Genomic DNA, 18,540 nt, shown 5'->3' with positions numbered 1-18,540 from the left:
TAGACATCAGAAAGAAAGTGTGGAAGGACCTACCTTAAAAAAGGCCTAATAGTCAATACTTTTATTTAAAATGTATGAAATTATTCTGCGTTTGCATCCAATGTTTAGGCCACATGGTGTGGATGTTGGCAACAATCTGTCACTGAGAAGACTTCAGTCATTCTTGCTACCTAAATCTATCATCAAAAAGTCTACCTGCTTATAGGTAATACAGGAAAAGAATAAACATAGAATGAGGAATTCCTTCATTTCTTTATTAAAAACACAACAGAAACATCTTTATCCTTAAACATATTACATTGATACGATTTAACAATTAGAGTCAACTAAATAAAAATGACATTTCACAAAATGAACAAATGAACATTTGATTTTATGTTACAGTACTTCTACATAAAACAAAATGAATGACAGAATCAGTGAACATATTTCCTACCTTTTCAATTGAGGTTTTCTTCATGTGGAAATGTGCAATGATTTAGGGATTTGAAACAAAATAAATCCTCAATGATTGATGTACTTTATAATTGGTTACTTTGTAGATTAATTTCATCACTTTACAACATGGCATTGAGTACACCACATCAGTCACTGGCTTTATCAATAAGTGCATTGAGGACGTCGTCCCCACAGTGACTGTACGTACATACCCCAACCAGAAGTCATGGATTACAGGCAACATTTGCACTGAGCTAAAGGGTAGAACTGCCTCTTTCAAGGAGCGTGACTCTAACCCGGAAGCTTATAAGAAATCCCGCTATGCCCTCTGACGAACCATCAAACAGGCAAAGCATCAATACAGGACTAAGATCGAATCATACAACACCGGCTCTGATGCTCGTTGGATGTGGCAGGGCTCACAAACTATTACAGACTACAAAGGGAAGGACAGCCGAGAGCTGCCCAGTGACATGAGCCTACCAGAGGAGCTAAATAACATCTATATGCTTGCTTCGAGGCAAGTAACAGTGAAACATGCATGAGAGCATCAGCTGTTCCGGACGACTGTGTGATCACTCTCTCCGCAGCCAATGTGAGTAAGACCTTTAAGGCCAGGCACCACAGGCTAATAGGGATTCTTTTTTCCTTTACTCTCATCAGAGTGAAACTTTACCAGTTGAAAGTATACATAAATACAAGATATTATTGTATTACAAATTGTATTTATTTTTAAAATAAAAATATGCAAATTAGGCAAACTGTCCTTAAATGTGCGCTGATTTGCATATTATGAGAATCTGTTTTTCAACACATTGCTTCAAGGCAGAATGTTTTTTATTTTTTTATTGTGATAAGACACTCAATGGTCAGACTTTTACAGATCAGTTCATCAAAATATTGTCATTTCATGGAATTATTTAAAGAACACTTCACATGTATGACAGATGCATATTTTGCATATATTTACACATAAAATTACACTTAAAATCAAAACGACACAAGATATAAAAAAAAGCCTCTGTAAAAGAACCTGTGTGTGGAATAATGGGAATGTACATCCTTTGAAGACTGAGAAAAATTAATTGGCCGATAAAGGCTAATGCAATTCAAATGTACTTTCCATAAATATGACCATTTCTCATATCACTTTGCTCAATTTGTCACATACAAGGAGGTAACCTGCCAAAATGACTACTGACCCATAGCACTCACATCTGTAGCCATTAAACGCTTCAAAAGGCTGGTCATGGCTCACATCAACACCATTATCCCAGAAACCCTAGACCCAATCCAATTTCCATACCGCACCAACAGATCCACAGATTATGCAATCTCTATTGCACTCCACACTGCCCTTTCCCACCTGGACAAAAGGAACACCTATGTGAGAATGCTATTCATTGACTACAGCTCAGTGTTCAACACCATAGTGCCCTCAAAGCTCATCACTAAGCTAAGAACCTTGGGACTAAACACCTCCCTCTGCAACTGGATCCTAGACTTCCTGACGGGCTGCCCCCAGGTGTTAAGGGTAGGTAACAACACATCCGCCACAATGATTCTCAACACAGGGGCCCCTCAGAGGTGCGTGCTCAGTCCCCTCCTGTACTCCCTGTTCACTCATGACTGCATGGCCAGGCACGACTCCAACACCATCATTAAGTTTGCTGATGACACAACAGTGCCTGATCACCGACAATGATGAGACAGCCTATAGGGAGGAGGTCAGAGACCTGACTGTATGGTGCAAGGACAACAACCTCTCCCTCAATGTGATCAAGACAAAGGAGATGATTGTGGACTACAGGAAAAGGAAGACTGAGCACACCCCCATTCTCATCGATGGGGCTGTAGTGGAGCAGGTTGAGAGTTTCAAGTTCCTTGGTGTCCACATCACCAACAAACTAACATGGTCCAAGCACACCAAGACAGTCGTGAAGAAGGCATGACAAAACCTATTGCCCCTCAGGAGACTGAAAAGATTTGGCATGGGTCCTCAGATCCTCAAAAAGTTTTACAGCTGCACCATCGAGAGCATCCTGATGGGTTGCATCACTGCCTGGTATGGCAACTTCTCTGCCTCCGACCACAAGGCGCTACAGAGGGTTGTGCGTACGGCCTAGAACATCACCTGGGCCAAGCTTCCTGCTCGCCAGGACCTCTATACCAGGTGGTGTCAGAGGAAGGCCCTAAAAATTGTCAAAGACTCCAGCCACCCTAGTCATAGACTGTTCTCTCTGCTACAGAACGGCAAGCGGTACCTGAGCGCCAAGTCTAGGTCCAAGAGGCTTCTAAATAGCTTCTACAAGCCATAAGCCATAAGCCATAAGACTCCTGACTCCTGAACAGCTAATCAAATGACTACCTAGACTATTTGCATTTCCCCTCCCCCCATGCTGCTGCTACTCTGTTATTATCTATGCATAGCCACTTTAATAACTCTATCTACATAATGTAGTTACATAATGTACATGTACCTCGACACCGGTGACCCCCGCACATTGACACATTGACTCTGTGCCGGTATCCCCTGTATATAGCCCTGCTATTGTTATTAACTGCTGCTCTTTAATTATTTGTTATTCTTATTTCTTACTTATTTAGGGATTTTCTTAAAACCGCATTGTCGGTTAAGGGCATTGTTGTTGTATTCGGCGAATGTGACAATTAACATTTGGTTTGAACTACTGTACAGGTCCCATCAGCATGGAGCTGAATGAAATCAAACAAAGGTAAAACATGAATGTGTGTTCATTTACACTTGACCAAAATAGGTTATTCTCTCTTGTAAACGTTATTTGTACAGTTTTAACCCATTTGTTCTACCTTTAATATTGAATTAATTCCATAAAAACAGGTACAGTGGAAATGCCTTGTAAATCTCAAGACAACAGTTTTAGGGGCAGTCTTCAATGTTTTCATAAGCACTATTAGTTTTCCCGTTGTGAGAGCTTTGGTTAGAACTGATTGACCATACATGTGAATTAGCTGCTACAGCCCTTAATTCATGCATATTGTTCATGTTGAAATCACCTGTGGTTTGGGTGACCCACATGTGACCACTTTGAGACAAGGTGTTAGACCTACCATCTTCTTTTTTATCACCGACTTTGCCTCCGCAGATTCCAAAGAAGGTCAGAAACACTGGGATAAACACCACACCATGGACCGCCCCAAACAAAATGACTAAGAACATGATCTTAAAGAAGGTTCTGAAGATGTAGCTCTCAGCAGCAGACAGCACCACCACTCCTAAAATAGTAGACACAGCTCCCTGTATGATGGGATACCCCAAGTGATAGACAGCATCTACAGCCTTCTTATTAGCAGTGACCTCTTTGCTAGCGACAAAAGCATAGGAAATGTGAGCAGAAAAATCCACTGAGAAACCAATGCAGATGACAAGATTGATCATGGATACAGAGTCTAGATTGACATCCCATAATGCCATGAAACCAGCAACACCCACTATGACAGAGGCAATAGCAAAGGTCACCCACAGAGAACATATGGGGTTGGGGATCAACATGAGGGAGATCACCAGCATGGCAAGAGTGGCAACTACAATGTTTTGGATGGTATTACTAACAATGACTGCATACTGGTCAAAGTATATGAAAGCTGGGTGGTAAACAACCAACTTTTCTGAACAACCATTAGCGGTCTCTCGAAGCTTATTCAACATGTTCTTTTCATCAACAGCTGTACTGACGTTGATTGTCTGAATAAACATTCGCGAGGCAATTATGACTTTGTTTGAAATATTCACATCTTGTCTGAAGTCTGATCGTTGTAAAAACGCAGGTAAACTATCCATGAAAATGGTTTTGTTATTTGGATTTATAACTTTCACATATTCATTAAGCCAAGAAAGAGTCATATCTTTAGCAACCAATGATCGACCATCCAACGTTAGACTCTCAAAACGTTTAAGACAAGTATCAAGACGCTTTCGAGCAGTTTGGTCCCAATATTGAAACTTACTGTCAGTCACAACAACCATAACATTTGGACCATACTCTGAAAAGTATTGGTCCTCATTATCGTAATAGCTACCCACATATGAGCTATCAGCTGCTAGGTTTTTAAGGTCTATGCCTTCTTGTATTTGGAAGCAACCATAGATACTTGAGCCCAAATATCCAGCATAGAGCAGGATCACAAACACCTTGGTCCAAGTATTTGTTAGAAATGGCCCATAGTACATCTTAAAGAAGTTGTTAATGGGCATTGGCTCCTCTTTTCCTGTTTCATGATCATAAGCTCCTCCTACACAGCAGAGGTTGTACTTTTCAGAGTTCTCCTCTGGTTCTGGAACCTTCATGCATGTCAGCCAGTGTCTGTTGCCCTTTTCACGACTCCCATTCAATGCCAGAAATGCACCAAAGAAGGTAATATTGTACAAGTAACAGAACAGAACAGCTGTGCCAGTATACATACAAAAGGATTGTACAGAACGAAAGGGAGTTAACAGACCAATATAGAAGGCCAGGGCATCAGTTAGTGTTGTGATGGTGATAGAGACAGCTGCCTCTTTGTATGTAGCTGCCATACGGTCCTCTACGTTGTCATGAACTTGAGTCTGCTGCCAGCAGGAAATCATGATGAACATGTCGTCAACACCAATTCCTGTGGAGAAAATGGTAAATAGGGAGGTGCCGGAACAGAAAGTGAGGTACCGGAATGCATAAATAGTTATTTATTGTAAAATAAAACATTGCATGCATATCATTGCATTTTCGTAAAGAGCAGTAGAGTAGAGGCGCTTACAGAAATTGCACGTGGGGAACTTTTTTAGCGTATAAAGTCCGGGAAAATAATTAGCCTTTAATAAACGGATTTCATCCAATTCTAAATCATTTAACATGACTGGAGACTTTAGCAGAATATTTGTAATGCCAAACCAAGGATGGAAATGACAGGCTACTTTGATACTGGCAAACTGAGATCAATAAAAAAAACACCCTCATCTTGAATAATATAGTCCTGAAAAAGCTTTCCAGTTTCACTGACTCACTCACACAATGATGTGCAGCTCACTCACCAGCGATGGCCGATGGGCTCATACCGAAAACCTATCCCACTGAGTACACACTGGTTGAATCAACGTCGTTTCAACACAATTCGTCAACGTATTGTGACATGGAATCAACGTGTAAAAATATGTGGGATTTGAAAAAAGTTATCAACCAGTACTGTTTCATCTCATTTCAACCAGCGTTGTAAACATTGAAATTAGGGTAAAACTTCAAATTCAATACATTGATTTAACCTGACTAACAGGTTGTTACATCAATTCAGTTGCAACATAATCATCAGAAGAACTATCTACACTACCATTCAAAAGTCACTTAGAAATGTCCTTATTTTTGAAAGAAAAGCACAAAAAAAACGGTCCATTAAAATAACATCAAATTGATCAGAAATACAGTGTAGACATTGTTAATTTTGTAAATGACTATTGTAGCTGGAAACGATAGATTTTTAATGGAATATCTACATAGGCATACAGAGGCCTATTATCAGCAACCATCACTCCTGTGTTCCAATGGCACATTGTGTTAGATAATCCAAGTTAATCATTTTAAAAGGCTAACTGATCTTTAGAAAATACTTTTGCAATCATGTTAGCACAGCTGAAAACTGTTGTGTTGATTAAAGAAGCAAAACTTTAGACTAGTTGAGTATTTGGAGCATCAGCAACTGAAAGGTTGCTGGATGGATTCCCTGAGCTGACAAGGTAAAAATCTGTTGTTCTGCCCCTGAACAAGCCAGTAAACCCACTGTTCCCCAGTAAATAAGAATTTGTTCTTAACTGAATTGCCTAGTTAAACAAAATGTATGGGTTCGATTACAGGCTACAAATGGCCAGAAACAAAGACTTTCTTCTGAAACTCGTCAGTCTATTCTTGTTCTGAGAAATGAAGGCTATTCCATACAAGAAATTGCCAAGAAACTGAAGATCTTGTACAACGCTGTGTACTACTTCCTTCACAGAACAGCATCAACTGGCTCTAACCAGATTAGAAAGAGGAGTGGGAGGCCCTGGTGTACAACTGAGCAAGATGACTTGTACATTAGAGTCTAGTTTGTGAAACAGATGCCTCACAAGTCCTCAACTGGCAGCTTCATTAAATAGTACCCGCAAAACACCAGCATCAACATTAACAGTGAAGAGGCGACTCCGGGATGCTGGCCTTCTAGGCAGAGTTGCAAAGAAAAAGCCATATCGCAGACTGGCCAATAAAAATAAAAGATTAAGATGGGCAAAAGAACACAGACACTCGACAGAGGAAGATTGGAAAAAAGTGTTATGGAAAGACAAATCTAAGTTTGAGGTGTTCGGATCACAAAGAAGAACATTCGTGAGACGCAGAAAAAATGAAAAGATGCAGGAGGAGTGCTTGACGCCATCTGTCAAGCATGGTGGAGGCAATGTGATGGTCGTGGGGTGCTTTGGTGGTGGTAAAAGTGGGAGATTTGTACAGGGTAAAAGGGATCTTGAAGAAGGAAGGCTATCACTCCATTTTGCAACGCCCTCCCATATCCTGTGGACAGCGCTTAATTGGAGCCAATTTCCTCCTACAACAGGACAATGACCCAAGCACAGCTCCAAACTATGCTTGAACTATTTAGGGAAGAAGCAGTCAGCTGGTATTCTGTCTACAATGGAGTGGCCAGCACAGTCACCGGATCTCAACCCTATTGAGCTGATGTGGGAGCAGCTTGACCGTATGGTACGTAAGAAGTGCCCATCAAGCCAATCCAACTTGTGGGAGGTGCTTCAGGAAGCACGGGGTGAAATCTCTTCAGATTGCCTCAACAAATTGACAACTAGAATGCCAAAGGTCTGCAAGGCTGTAATTGCTGCAAATGGACGATTCTTTTAGGAAAGCAAAGTTTTAAGGACACAATTATTATTTAAATTAAAAATCAGAAATTTACCATGTGAATTTGTTAAAGAAATGGAATGCATGTGATGTAGTCTACTCTATTCCCCAGAAGAAGGCCAAGCCGGTTGAGGTGCCACTGGGGGAGCAGCTGAGGCAAGCACAGAAGCATGAGCTGACGGAGTTGCTCGGCCGGAACCAGGATGTGTTCTCCAGTGAATCGGGACACACCGATCTGGCACAGCATCATCACCAAACCCGGGAAAAGGGTGAAGTTGAGACCCTACCGCATACCAGAAGCAAGGAGAAAGGCCATCAGGACCGAGGTAAAAATGATGTTGGAAGCTGAAATCATCAAAGAGTCGAATAGTGAGTGGCGCCGCCCCATAGTGTTGGTGCCGAAACCAGACAGCACCATTCACTTGTGTAATGATTTTAGAAAGTGAAATGAAATCTCAAAGTTCGACGCCTACCCCATGCCCCGAATTGATGAACTAATAGAACGGATAGGGACCTCCCGGTTTATCAGCACGCTCGACCTGACAAAGGGTTATTGACAGGTGCCCTTAACTCCCGAGGCTAGGGACAAAACTGCTTTCGTCACCCCTGACGGGCTGTTACACTACAGGAAGCTGACCTTTGGGTTGCACGGGGCCCCGGCCACCTTCCAGAGGTTGATGGACTGGGTTCTCCGTCCCCATCGCGAGTACGTGGCGCCCTGCCTCGATGATATTGTAATCCATGGGAGCGAGCGGGAGACCCATCTAAACCAGGTGAACGCGGTATTGCAGGGCTAACTGCCAACCCAAGGAAATGTTGGCTCGGCCTACGGGAGGCTGAGTACCTGGGGTACACGATCGGGAGGGGATGTGTAAAACCCCAGGTGAAGAAAGTGGAGGTGATTCGGGACTGGCCCCGCCACCTCACCAAGAAGCAGATCCGCACGTTTGTGGGGTTGACTAGTTACTACTGGAGATGTATCCCCCACTTGCCTCTCTAGCCAGCCCTCTGACAGATCTGACCAGGAGACGTCTGCCCACCCAGGTGACGTGGACCGAGGATACGGAGAAAGCCTTCCAGGACCTAAAGGGAGCCCTGTGTTCTGGACCCGTGCTGGTGACCCCGGACTTCTCCAAACCACTGATGGTACAGACCAATGCGTCCGAAACAGGGGTGGGTGCCGTCCTATCACAGCTACAAGAAGGCGAGGAACACCCAGTCGTATACATTAGCCGGAAGCTGTTGCTACGGGAACAAAGATATTCCACTGTGGAGAAAGAATGTCTAGCAATCAAGTGGGCACTGGAGATGTTGAAATATTACTTACTGGGATGGCATCCCACTTATGTTGAAATTGAGTTGAAAATTACGCAAACTTAAAAAATAATTTTCATCCTATATTAAATAGTCAGTCTAAACATTCCTTGCACTTTCTTCAATTTGCTGTCTTAAAATTCTAGCGAGCTTACCGATCTAGAGAACCTATAGAACATAAAATATATATATTTGAAAGAAGATTGATTGCGTATGTCTTCACACCCCCAGAGTTAACACTCGGTGGAAGCACGAATGGCAGCCATTACAGCTGTGAATCATTTTCCATACAATTCTACCAACCTTGCACAATTCTTAGGGAAACAAATATTCATTGTTTTTGTCATAATTGCTCAAGCTGGGTTTGGATGGGTTTTCGTAGGCTACATTGACATCTGATTTGCTCAAAGGACACCATCATTAAAATAGTAAAGCTTCATTGGATATTTGGAAGTTTAGAAGTAGTTACTATTAGCCCTATAAATAAGATCCCAAATTCAAGATATTAATAACAATACACTTTTACCTTTGAATATTTCATATGTTATTAATAATATACAGTACACTATCCAAACAGAAGATACATCTCTTTTAAATGTTGATATTTGGTTGTGTTCACAATTCAATATCCAGTGTTTCAGAATAATGATTGATATGTTGGATTCATGTCTCCATCTCAACCCAAAATGTGATTTTATTTAGTCCTATTCTTCAACTTAGATTACTAGTTGGGATGGAGATGTGAATATGTATGTTCTTATAATATGTATATAATTCAATGTGAAATCAACCAGCCATCCTTCATATACAAGACAATATCCAAAGATAAAAATCTTGTCAGCTCAGGGATTCAAACCTTTTGGTTCATGGCCCAACGCTCTAACCGCTAGGTTACCTGCCGCACTTAAATGTACCAGTAGGAGTCAATGTTCAGGCAGAAATCATTGGATTGTGGCTTCACGTTTCATTTCAATATACCTCATTATTTAGGTTGATAGCATGACATTGAAACAATGATGTTTATTCAAATAAAATGTAAAATCTATAAATTCTATATAATTTCAACCATTGAATATAGAATGACAAAGATTTTTGTGAAATTTTCAATGTTTACAACGCTGGTTGAAATTAGATGAAAACAGTACTGGTTGATTACTTTTTTCAAATCCAATGTATTTTCCATGTTGATTCCACGTCACAATATGTAGACAAATTGTTGATTCAACCAGTGTGTGCCCAATGGGGATCCTCATCTTGTTTAACTTTGTACCTAGGCTACTGTTTGCTCAATAGGCCTATTTAGAAGGTGCTAAAATATTTTAGTAGCCTACAGACAGATTAATGTCTTCTCTTTTCAGCAGGAGCCATTTTCTTTCCAACCTGTGTTTTCCTGCAATTGTATTTGAAATATTGCGAAAGGCCTGTTTAGGCTGTATACTGTTCACTGACAGATTTGCCGTGCGTTCCTGAATGTAGGCTATGCCTTGTGATTGGCCTACACAGAATTCACAGCTAAGCTATTTTTAAAAAGAAGCTATTGCTCCTCTATGGCTAAATTATAGGCCGATTAGTAGTATTCTGTAGTTTTACTCTATAGTATTACTAATATTACCACTATTGTTATTATTATTAGTATTACTATTAATACTACCGGTATTGTAGTATTAGTAGTATTATAATTTATTACATTTCTTCCTGAACAGACATTAGTAATTCTATAACTTTGTCAAATGTATTTCAATTTATCAGGGGTGCATTTCCAGCACACTTCCTGCGGCTATGATTCTATAAGGAAATGAATGATGAAGTGCTACACTGAGTGCTACACTGAGAGATACATGTTGCAGACTCATGTCTATCAGAGCAGAGAGAGGGAGAGCGATCATAGAAAGTTAATCTCATTCTAGTTCTGTGAGAGACACAGGCACGCTTCTCTCTCTCAACACAGCAAGGAGTATGCGTTGGTCTCAATTTAACATAGGCTAGTTACAATGTTGCGCAAACCATAAGCCCGGGCCGATGTTATGATAGATGATTTGTGCCACAGATGGTTTGTTTACGTTTCTACCATTGTGGCTATATGGAGTAGGCTTACAGCTCTGTCTAGTGGCCGCGTCATTGACAACTGTCGCATTCTAGCGAAACCTAACCCTTTTCCTAACCTTAACCTCATTCTCCTAACCTGCTACGTTAATTCACCCAACTTGCTGTGAAAGTTCTCCTAACCTACCATGTTAATTCACCTAACCTGCCATGTTAATTATCCTTACCTGCTACATTAGTTTTCCTAACCTGTTATGTAAACAAACCATCTGTGGTGACAAATCCTTAGTATCACCACACCGGCTCAAATTAAGAACTGGGTTTATTGTATAACAATGAGAGTTTGTAAGCTTACCCAGAATCAGGAATGGGGCTGTTGCCACAGTCATCGCGAAGGGCATCCCACAGTACAGCAACAACCCAAAACTGGACAGCACTGCCATACCAGCTGAGAGGACACCAAAGGTTGCCACCCACACCTTGTTCCTCACACAGTCCAACCTAGGGAAGAAAAACACAACATTCGTCACTGTAGGTAAATGCTGATAAGTAGGCCTAGTGCTCTCTGATAAGCCTTAAAATCAGTAATGCAGTCACATTGTGGATTAGCCTGATTTGGGACCAAAATCTAGCTTTAGATAGACCCAATGAACACTGTTATTATGATTTTCAATTGAGGTGTCCTATGTTGACTGATAATTTTGAATGGTATTGAAATGTAAAAGTTACAAAACATACCTCAAACAAGATATGATAGAAAAATTGATGGCCAGGGCATATGTCAATGAGAAGAGAGGAATGATTGAGTCAGAGCTCTTCTCAAACTCTTCATCCCTTGATATGGATGTAAAGTAAGATATTGTCATCTGCAAAGACAAATACACAAATATCAGATATCCAGTTAACATATCAGTAAAACAACTCAAGATATTCAAATAATCAAATCACCATGGAGCTTAATGTGGAGTGTGATCAATTCTGCAGGTCACTTGGTGAAAAGACACCCATCATACACAAGTTGACCATTTTTTAAAATTAGTTTCATCTCTAAAACAGAGTACTCACGCCTTCTTCTTTTTTCATCTTGGAAGCAGCCTCTATAAACGTCTTTAGCCACATGGTATTTATAGTTTGGTTGTCTTCTTTTAAGAAGTAAAATAGTCTAATTGCCTCCGCGCTTTCAATTTGAGTTAATCCACTTTTCAGTTTCACACCACCAATTTCAGATGCAATGAAAATTGTGCCATTATATGGGTAGTTAATCGTTGCTGTGTTGACATCACTAGGAGTTTTTACAATATCAAAGATTGAATTTGACACACACCCACCACCTTTCTCAACACATAGATCTTTAAAAGCGAATGCACCAATTCTCATGTTTGTTACATTTCTGTCCATTTCAAATATGTTTTTTAAAGCAGTAAATGTGAGGATATTTTGTCCAGGCGTCACAATTATGAGAGATGCAAAGGTCCCTTCAGTATAGAGTCGCAAACGAGAGAAGTTACTATCACTCTGTGGAAAGTACTGTTTGACTACTTGTCGTTCATGTTTGGCAGGTCCATCCACAGGAGTAAACATCTCTTCAATGCCATTTGCTTCTCTGTCCGCAAGGAAGTAAAATCCTCCGCCAAGACCCGCAGAAATGAACATGGGAAGAATCAAAAACCACCAGGGGTGTCTACCAACAAAGCCCCCAAGTATTTCAAATCCCCTAGCTATAGGCTTTTCAACGCAGTCCGTTTTGCACCTAGCCATTTTATATTCTCTTTTTCAAGTCGTACAATGAGAAAAAAAACTTGGCTTGAAATATATCTGCATCTCTGTTGACATCACAGCCATAAACTATACTTCATCTGAACATAGCAACATGATAACGTTCCTCTGAAGAGCTCTAATCAGCAATAGATCTGGCAGCACTGGATGTGATCTTTTAACAACCACGATGACTGCGTCAGGGCAATACATATGGTTACATATTAACAAATAAGGTGGTTTCCTATCCCGTTTACTTATTGTAGCTATGGAAGGTACTTCTCTGGGTTTCCTTATAATAGTCCATCCATTAGTCAAGCGATTAGAGCTTTGGGCTAGTAACCGAAAGGTTACTCAAATCCCGAGCTGACAAGGTAAAATTTTGTCGTTCCCACTGTTCCCCGGGCGCCGAAGACGTGGATGTTGATTAAGATAGCCCCACGCACCTCTCAGATACAGAGGGGTTGGGTTAAATGTGGAAGACACATTTCAGTTGAAGGCATTCAGTTGTACAACTGACGAGGTATCCCCCCCAAATTATTCTGAAGATGAAGGAAGTAAACTGATTGCCAGGCAATGATTGATTGTTAGCTTGATGAACACTGACGCACAGGTTCATTTGAAAAGTTTATGAAGAGTGGCTTTCTCTAGAATAGGTGAACAGATAAATAGATGACATAAGTTTAGTATGCAAATTCTGCACTGTTACTAACCATAATAATAATTCCCATTATTGATGTGGTCATAATGACAACCGAGAGCATCTGCTGTTTGAATAAATATATAAAAGTCAATATATAATTTAAGATAATTTTATTCGCTTTTTAAAACACAATTACAACAAAGATAAATATAAGCACACTGTAGTAACAATCAACACAGCATTTACATTACAAACTATTTCTAAAATGATTCAAAAAACATAAAAACAAAAAGATGACTCATAAAAATAGATATTTTGACACCATAAAAGCAAAGTATGACATAATCACAAGATTAGAAGTAAAAGCGAAAAAGTCAGTTCATTAAAACAATTGAACTACTTTTCTACCAACTCTTTCAACCATGATTAGTGTATTCTGTGTGAATCTTGGTCAATTAAAATTGCATATGCCAAAGAAGGTCAGAAACACAGGGATGAAAACGATGCCATGAAGTACCCCAAACAAAATGACCAAGAACATGATCTTAAAGAAGGTTCTGAAGATGTAGCTCTCAGCAGCAGACAGCACCACCACTCCTAAAATAGTAGACACAGCTCCCTGTATGATGGGATACCCCAAGTGATAGACAGCATCTACAGCCTTCTTATTAGCAGTGACCTCTTTGCTAGAGACAAAAGCATAGGAAATGTGAGCAGAAAAATCCACTGAGAAACCAATGCAGATGACAAGATTGATCATGGATACAGAGTCTAGATTGACATCCCATAATGCCATGAAACCAGCAACACCCACTATGACAGAGGCAATAGCAAAGGTCACCCACAGAGAACATATGGGGTTGGGGATCAACATGAGGGAGATCACCAACATGGCAAGAGTGGCAACTACAATGTTTTGGATGGTATTACTAACAATGACTGCATACTGGTCAAAGTATATGAAAGCTGGGTGGTAAACAACCAACTTTTCTGAACAACCATTAGCGGTCTCTCGAAGCTTATTCAACATGTTCTTTTCATCAACAGCTGTACTGACGTTGATTGTCTGAATAAACATTCGCGAGGCAATTATGACTTTGTTTGAAATATTCACATCTTGTCTGAAGTCTGATCGTTGTAAAAACGCAGGTAAACTATCCATGAAAATGGTTTTGTTATTTGGATTTATAACTTTCACATATTCATTAAGCCAAGAAAGAGTCATATCTTTAGCAACCAATGATCGACCATCCAACGTTAGACTCTCAAAACGTTTAAGACAAGTATCAAGACGCTTTCGAGCAGTTTGGTCCCAATATTGAAACTTACTGTCAGTCACAACAACCATAACATTTGGACCATACTCTGAAAAGTATTGGTCCTCATTATCGTAATAGCTACCCACATATGAGCTATCAGCTGCTAGGTTTTTAAGGTCTATGCCTTCTTGTATTTGGAAGCAACCATAGATACTTGAGCCCAAATATCCAGCATAGAGCAGGATCACAAACACCTTGGTCCAAGTATTTGTTAGAAATGGCCCATAGTACATCTTAAAGAAGTTGTTAATGGGCATAACTTCCTCTTTTCCCGTTTCCTGGTCATAAGCTCCTCCTACACAGCAGATATTGTACTTTTCAGGACTATCCTCTGGTTCTGGAACCTTCATGCATGTCAGCCAGTGTCTGTTGCCCTTTTCACGACTCCCATTCAATGCCAGAAATGCACCAAAGAAGGTAATATTGTACAAGTAACAGAACAGGACAGCTGTGCCAGTATACATACAAAAGGATTGTACAGAACGAAAGGGAGTTAACAGACCAATATAGAAGGCCAGGGCATCAGTTAGTGTTGTGATGGTGATAGAGACAGCTGCCTCTTTGTATGTAGCTGCCATACGGTCCTCTACGTTGTCATGAACTTGAGTCTGCTGCCAGCAGGAAATCATGATGAACATGTCGTCAACACCAATTCCTGCGATCAACATAGAGTATATTGAACATCAGTAGATCATAGATCATTAGAGGGAATTGCCACTGTAATAAATATCACCAAACTTCATTAGTTACAATGTTACTACATGTTAATACAACGTTGTTAATACAGTTATTACTGTGTAGTTACATAGGTATAAGGGCAACTTAAGCGTTACCGTCTACGTAGTCTTGTGACTGACAAAAACATGGTAGTGGGTTGTTAAGATTACTATCTACAGGATTCTGATAATAAACCTGACCCAGTATTAAGAAAGGAGCCGTTGCAACAGTCATGGCAAAGGGCATTCCACAGAGCAGCAACAACCCGAAACTGGACAGCACAGCTAGGCCTGCAGATAGAGCACCAAAGATGGCCACCCACACCTTGTTCCTCACACAGTCCAACCTGTAGATTGAAATATTCTTACTTCGTACGCAACATCACACGTAGCAATTATAAATAGTAAGTTAAATTAGTGTTTTAACATGGTGCACACATTTGCTGATTTTGATTAATTGAAAAGATGACACATAAGACATCAAATTACCTCAAGCAAGATATAATTGAAAAACTTATGGCCAGGAAGTATGTGACGGAGAAGAGAGGAATCACAGATTTGGAGTTTTCCTTAAACTCCTCCTCTCTAGAATTAGATGTGAAGTATGAAACTTGAATTTGCCGCTATAAAAACAAATGCAAGAACTGTGAGACTAAGTGAAAACTTTAGAGGGTTACATTAAGGAACAGATTATTTTACAAAACATTCATTTTTATATTTCAGTGAATATGAGCACTATAATTATATATGGCTCAAATATGTAAAGCCACTTCTGTGCATATGGACAAAAGTATTTTACCAAACCTGGCAGTATGCCCAGACAGTTCTGAATCTGTAAAATATAATAAACGGTACTTACCTTATTCAATTCATCTGACAAGTTGGAAAACACTTGAGTAAACCCATGTAGCCAATCATCATTTTCTGCCTCGTTGTTTTCTCTGAGAAAGTAGAAGAGTCGAACAGCCTTTGCACTAACGATGATACTTGAATTCAAAACTACTCCACCAAGTTGTGTCCCCAAAAAGATGGTGTTTGATGTTGAATTATGATAAGGAAAGGTCAAGTTTGCCTTGTTAATTGTACTAGCTGTACCATTAATGATATCTAACATGTCATTTGAAAAGCACCTGTTACTTTTCATGGCACAAAGTTTTTCATAGGTTTTTCCTTTTTGGCCTACCATCTCTCTAACTGTTCCATCTAAATATATGATCTCCTCAAATGCCTTCTCACTCAAGATATCGGATGACTTTGAAACAGCGATGAAAGACCCATAGCTCCCCTCGTTATACAGCCGCAAACGAGAGAACTCTGAATCATTCTGAGGAAAATGTTCTTTGACAAAATGTCTCTCCTGTTTTGCAGGCCCGTCCTTTGGAGTAAACTGGTCCTCTATGCCATGCGCCTCTCTCTCTTCAAGGAAGTAAAATCCTGCCCCAAGCCCCGCAGAGATGAACAACGGGACAAGTAGAAACCACCATGGATTTCTCCCAACAAAACCTCCAAGTTTATGAAACCAATTTGACACTGATTTTTCAATGCAGTCTGTGTGACACGAAGGCATGGTCACCGGTTAAGATTTAAAGAAGTTATTATCAAAATGTATTATTTTGTATGTATAGTCGAGAAAAAGATCTGTAAGGACCTTGCAATGAGCACAGGTGCTTCAAATGGAACCCCTCCCTAACTGGCAGCTATTTTGTGAGCTGCAACCTTAAAATACACATTCAAAAAGAGGAACTTGTCGTCATGGAAACATGTTCTAACTGTAAAGAGCACCTGTGAAAATGACCAGGCCAATCATTAACTATTAAACCTGATGTGTTACTGCTTATATCATTTGCTGTCATCTTCCATGAACTAGGCCTATAGTCTATGGCTATGTGAGCCATGAAAATAAGCTTTGTTGGTGCATGTCCCCAGTTGAAAAGGTAGGACTCCGTTTACCAGGATGTTGGATTCTACAGTACATACTAATGTGATCATGGATTCTTACGAACAGATAGTACCCATTTTCTGATGATCAGCATGAAACTTCTTATCACAGGAAGTTGTGACTTGTTTGTTTTAAAACCTGTAAAATTTATGACCATAGCGGAATGCACTGTTCCTCTGATGCATTATATTAAAGCAGTAAAACTCAAATTGGCTACCATGCAAGTCAGGTACTGGCAGATTGTCACCCTAATCACCTCGCATTGAGTTTTCCATGCCCTCAGCAAATGTCTCTCTCCTCAGTACAAAATAGTACCACCCATATTATCACCAACACTACTAATGGTTCGTGGAGAATGGAATGATCAGCTAATTAGTAAGGACTCATTCGATCATTACAGTGACAGTTCTGGTTTCCTATCATTTTGACAAACTGTTTCAGTTTTTATGGTTCTTGACTACACCCCAAATATTTTAGTTTCTAAACGTAATTAACATATTCTATATCAGGAAAAGGAAAAATGGATCTCAGATAAGCTCTTTTGAACAAATGTGGCTGGATTATCCGTTTTTCAAACAAACGTAATTGTCATTTTACACTACCGTTCAAAAGTTTGGGGTCACTTAGAAATGTCCTTATTTTTTAAAGAAAAGTACATTTTTTGTCCAATAAAATAACATCAAATTGATTAGAAATACAGTGTAGACATTGTTAATGTTTTAAATGACTATTGTAGCTGGAAACGGCAGATTTTTTTATGGAATATCTACATAGGCGTACAGAGGCCCATTGGCACATTGTGTTAGCTAAGTTTATCATTTTAAAAGGCTAATTGATCATTAGAAAACCCTTTTGCAATTATGTTAGCACAGCTGAAAACTGTTGTGTTGATTAAAGAAGCAATAAAACTATTTAGACTAGTTGAGTATCTGGAGCATCAGCATTTGTGGGTTGGATTACAGGCTCAAAATGGCCAAACACAAGGACCTTTCTTCTGAAACTCATCAGTCTATTCTTGTTCTGAGAAATTAAGGCTATTCCATGTGAGAAATTGCCAAGAAACTGAAGATCTCGTACAACGCTGTGTACTACTCCTTTCACAGAACAGCGCAAACTGGCGCTAACCAGAATAGAAAAAGGAGTGGGAGGCCTTGGTGCACAACTGAGCAATTAGACAAGTACATTCGAGTGTCTAGTTTGAGAAACAGACGCCTCACAAGTCCTCAACTGGCAGCTTCATTAAATAGTACCCACAAAACACCAGTCTCAAAGCCAACAGTGAAGAGGTGACTCCGGGATGCTGGTCTTTTAGGCAGAGTTGCAAAGAAAAAGCCATATCTCAAACTGGCCAATAAAAAGAAAAGGTTAAGATGGGAAAAATAACACAGACACTGGACAGAGGGACCCTGTCTAGAAGGCCAGCATCCTGGAGTCGCCTCTTCATTGTTGACGTTGAGACTGATGTTTTGCGGGTGTTATT

General features: G+C 40.0%; 2 protein-coding genes across 2 annotated transcripts; both read right to left on the bottom strand.

The window, feature by feature from the left end:
• Positions 1 to 233: 233 nt before the first annotated feature.
• LOC135572176 (patched domain-containing protein 3-like) lies at positions 234 to 13,069 on the bottom strand. The gene is made up of 4 exons (XM_065019455.1): positions 11,754 to 13,069; positions 11,427 to 11,554; positions 11,044 to 11,189; positions 234 to 5,070 (listed from the first exon to the last, which is right to left on the bottom strand). The coding sequence occupies exons 1-4, from the start codon at positions 12,444 to 12,446 to the stop codon at positions 3,338 to 3,340; spliced, it is 2,700 nt and encodes an 899-aa protein (XP_064875527.1). The 5' UTR covers positions 12,447 to 13,069; the 3' UTR covers positions 234 to 3,337.
• A 170-nt stretch (positions 13,070 to 13,239) lies between these two features.
• LOC135572177 (patched domain-containing protein 3-like) lies at positions 13,240 to 18,317 on the bottom strand. The gene is made up of 4 exons (XM_065019456.1): positions 15,981 to 18,317; positions 15,611 to 15,744; positions 15,323 to 15,468; positions 13,240 to 15,060 (listed from the first exon to the last, which is right to left on the bottom strand). Exons 1-4 carry the CDS (start codon positions 16,686 to 16,688, stop codon positions 13,538 to 13,540), a joined length of 2,511 nt encoding a protein of 836 aa, XP_064875528.1. The 5' UTR covers positions 16,689 to 18,317; the 3' UTR covers positions 13,240 to 13,537.
• Between the last annotated feature and the right edge of the window lie 223 nt (positions 18,318 to 18,540).

The sequence above is a fragment of the Oncorhynchus nerka genome, linkage group LG6 (genome assembly GCF_034236695.1).
Source record: "Oncorhynchus nerka isolate Pitt River linkage group LG6, Oner_Uvic_2.0, whole genome shotgun sequence".
Taxonomy (NCBI): Eukaryota; Metazoa; Chordata; class Actinopteri; order Salmoniformes; family Salmonidae; genus Oncorhynchus; species Oncorhynchus nerka.
The sequence above is the reverse complement of the archived record's forward strand: the minus strand, read 5'-3'. Positions and strand labels throughout refer to the sequence as shown.